The sequence below is a fragment of the Capra hircus genome, assembly GCF_001704415.2.
Source record: "Capra hircus breed San Clemente chromosome X unlocalized genomic scaffold, ASM170441v1, whole genome shotgun sequence".
NCBI classification, from domain to species: Eukaryota; Metazoa; Chordata; class Mammalia; order Artiodactyla; family Bovidae; genus Capra; species Capra hircus.
Window position 1 is genome coordinate 55,446,254 of NW_017189516.1, and position 3,318 is coordinate 55,449,571.

Sequence of the window (3,318 nt, forward strand, 5' to 3'; positions counted from 1 at the left end):
TGAGTGATTGTTATAGTTTGTGGTGGTGGTATTACATGTGTGATTTGATGGTTTGTTTTAGTTGACTAGTTGTTCTTATGAGTAAAACTATACACAGTGTTTGTTGTCGCTTTGGTGACCTGTGGGTGCATAAGGCTCAGTGCTTTATGGGTCGCATAGACTACCCACCGTTATTCTTTGGTGTGGTATAGTGGTGTTTCTGTGGCTACCTGCAGCTAGCCCCAGTAGATGCATGAGGGTGTGCCAAATGTCCAGGCACCTCAGCTGCTTGTATGCTGGAGCTGGCCCTGCCTCCTTGAGTGGACCTTACTGCCATGCATGTACCTGCAGCTAGCTCCTGCTAGCTGAGAAGCCCTGCAGATACTTCTGTGTCCACGCGTTGGCCCAACCCTTGACATTGGCCCCTTTTCACTGCATTGTGTCCCCTCAGCTGGCTTCCACCCCCACAAGGCACCTACAGCCAGTGCCCATAGTTGAACATGTGCACACCACCAGCTCTGGCCAGAACTAATACCAGTTCCAGACCCTCACTTCTGGACCTGGAGGTATCACTAAGGACCCCAGCATCCATTGTAGCCACCAGATACCTGCAGCCTCACCACAATGGATCCTGGAGTTGTCAACATTGTGATCAACGACTGACTGAGTCGATGAGACACTTTGCACACCCCAGACCCAGAGACACCACATGCCCCCACACTTTGGCACCTCACACCACTAGACCAAATGCCACAGCATGCGCTGGCATGCCCTGACTCACAGGTAAGGATTTCTCACCGAAATCAGTGCATTAAATCTGGAAGAGGTGACTACTTTGAGTACACAGACAAACAAGGTTACCAGATCACAATGAGTTGAGAAACATGACACCACCAAGGAAATACAGTAAACTTCCAGTAACTGATTCCAGAGAAATGGAGATCCATAAATTGCCTGACAGTCCAGAATAATTAGTCTAAAGTTCAGGAGCTATAGATTGACAATTAACAAAAGCAAGAAAAAGATACAAAATGAAGTTCAACGGAGAAGAGAAAAACATTAAGAGACAAACACATTTTGGGGCCAAGGAATATAATGATTGAAATTTAAAAATGCAATAGACAGTTCCAACAGCAGACTTGATCAAGAGAAGTGAACTAGAAGACATTTCATTTGAAATTATCCAGTCAGAGGAGAAGAAAGAATGAAAAGGAATGAAACAGGACAACTCAAGCCAAATAATATTATAGAAATCCTAAAAGGAAAAAAGAGAAAGGAGCAGAAAGCTTATTTAAAGAAATAATGGCCCCAAATGCGCCAAATCTGGGGAAAGATATGGATGTCCAGATACATAAAAGTCAAAAGGTCCTCAGTCCAGTTCAACCCAACCAAGACTTCCTTGAAACACTGTAATAAAATTTTCAAAATCAAAGACAAAGAGCATTTTTCCAGAGAAAGCAAGATCCAGCAAGAGAAAAGCAGCTCATTACATACAAGAAAAACCAATGCCCAGCCCTCAACATAAGTAGGTTTCTCAGCAGAAATCTTGCAGGCCAGGGAAGAGCAGGATGATATGTTTAAATTGGTAAAAGACTAATCTGCCGGCCGGCAAATACTTTGCCCAGCAAAGTCGACGGGATTTTCTTATAGCTCAGATGGTAAACAATCTGACTGCAATGCAGGAGACCTGGGTTCTATCCCTGGGTCGGGAAGATCCCCTGGAGGAGGAAATGGCAGCCCACTCCAGTATTCTTACCCGGAGAATCCCATGGACAGAGGAGCCTGGCAGGCCACAGTCCCATGGGGTCAGAAAGAGTTGGACACGACTAAGTGACTAACACACAACACAAGCAAGTTGAACTTCAGGGATGAAGGAGAGAGAATTACATTCTTAGGCATTCCTCCAGAAGCTGAAGGAATTCATCACAACTGGACATACTTACAAGAAATGCTAAAAGAAGTTATTCAAGTTGAAAAGAAAGAATGCTAATAGTAACATGAAATCATATGAAAGTATAAAACTTACTTGTCAAGGTGAATAGATAGTCAAATTAAAGGTACGCTAATATTGTAATGGTGGTATGTGGCACACATAAACTTTTGTGTAAAGGTTAAATAATGAAAGTATTAAGAATATAGCTGCAATAATTTGTTATTGGAATATACAATATAAAAGATGTAAATTGTCACATCAAAAACATTAACTGGAAAAGCAGTGTACTCTTGGTGAGAATGTAAACTGATACAGTCACTTTCCTCAAAAATTCAAAATGGAAATTTAATTGGAAATAAGAAATTCATATTATCCATCAAGTCTCACTTCTGGGTATATATCCAAAGGACATAAAATCAGTTTCTTGAAGAAACATCTGCAATCTCATGTTCATTTCAGCATTATTCACAGCAGGTAAGATATGTCCATTGATAGATGAATGAATAAAGAAAATGTTGCATATATGCAATCAAATATTATTAAGCCTTAAAAAGAAGGAAATCCTGCCATTTGACAACATGGATAACCTGGAGGACATTATGCAAATGAAATAAGCCTACAGAGAAAGAAATATTACGTTATCTAACTTATATGTAAAATTGTTGGGAAAAAAAAAAAAAGGAAAAAATATTGAGCTCATAGTACCAGAGAGTAGATTGGTGTGTACCAGAGGCTGAAGGGTGGAGGAAGAGGAGAAGTAATTGATCAAAGGGTACAAACTTTCTATTATAAGATGAATAAGTCCTGGGAGCCTAGTGGATAGCATGGTGACGGTAGTTAATGTATGTTTGAAATTTGCTAAAAGAGTAGATCTCAAGTGCTCTAATCATAGAAGAAAAAACTAACTACAGGGAGGTGATGGAAATGTTAAATTGTGGTAATCACTTCACAATGTATCAAAATATGTTGTACATAAGATGGAATTTTCATTTGAGAAAAATAAGTATATAAATTAAGATAGTAATATAAAATGCATTGCAACAATTACAAAGTAGTCTGGAGGGGAAATGGATTTTAAGACTGTTAGGTTCTACTGAAACAGCAGTGTAAAGCAACTGTACTCCCAGTGTTTTCTAAAAATGAGTATTAGGTTCTAAACATATCAGGAAAATGAAAAAAATAATAGTTTGTATTAGAGATCAAATTGCCAACATCCACTAGATCATGGAAAAAGCAAGAGAGTTCCAGAAAAACATCTATTTCTGCTTTATTGACTATGCCAAAGCCTTTGACTGTGTGGATCACAAGAAACTGTGGAAAATTCTTCAAGAGATGGGAATACCAGACCACCTGACCTGCCTCTTGAGAAATCTGTATGCAGATTAGGAAGCAACAGTTAGAACTGG

General features: G+C 39.5%; 1 protein-coding gene across 1 annotated transcript in view; it reads left to right on the top strand.

Moving 5' to 3' along the window:
* The window catches only part of FANCB (Fanconi anemia complementation group B), a 13,825-nt gene extending 13,314 nt beyond the window's left edge, over window positions 1-511 (top strand). The window contains exon 6 of the mRNA XM_018043713.1: window positions 431-511. Within this exon, the coding sequence (XP_017899202.1) occupies window positions 431-511 (81 nt within the window). The remainder of the gene's footprint in view (window positions 1-430) is intronic.
* The last annotated feature ends 2,807 nt before the right edge of the window (window positions 512-3,318 follow it).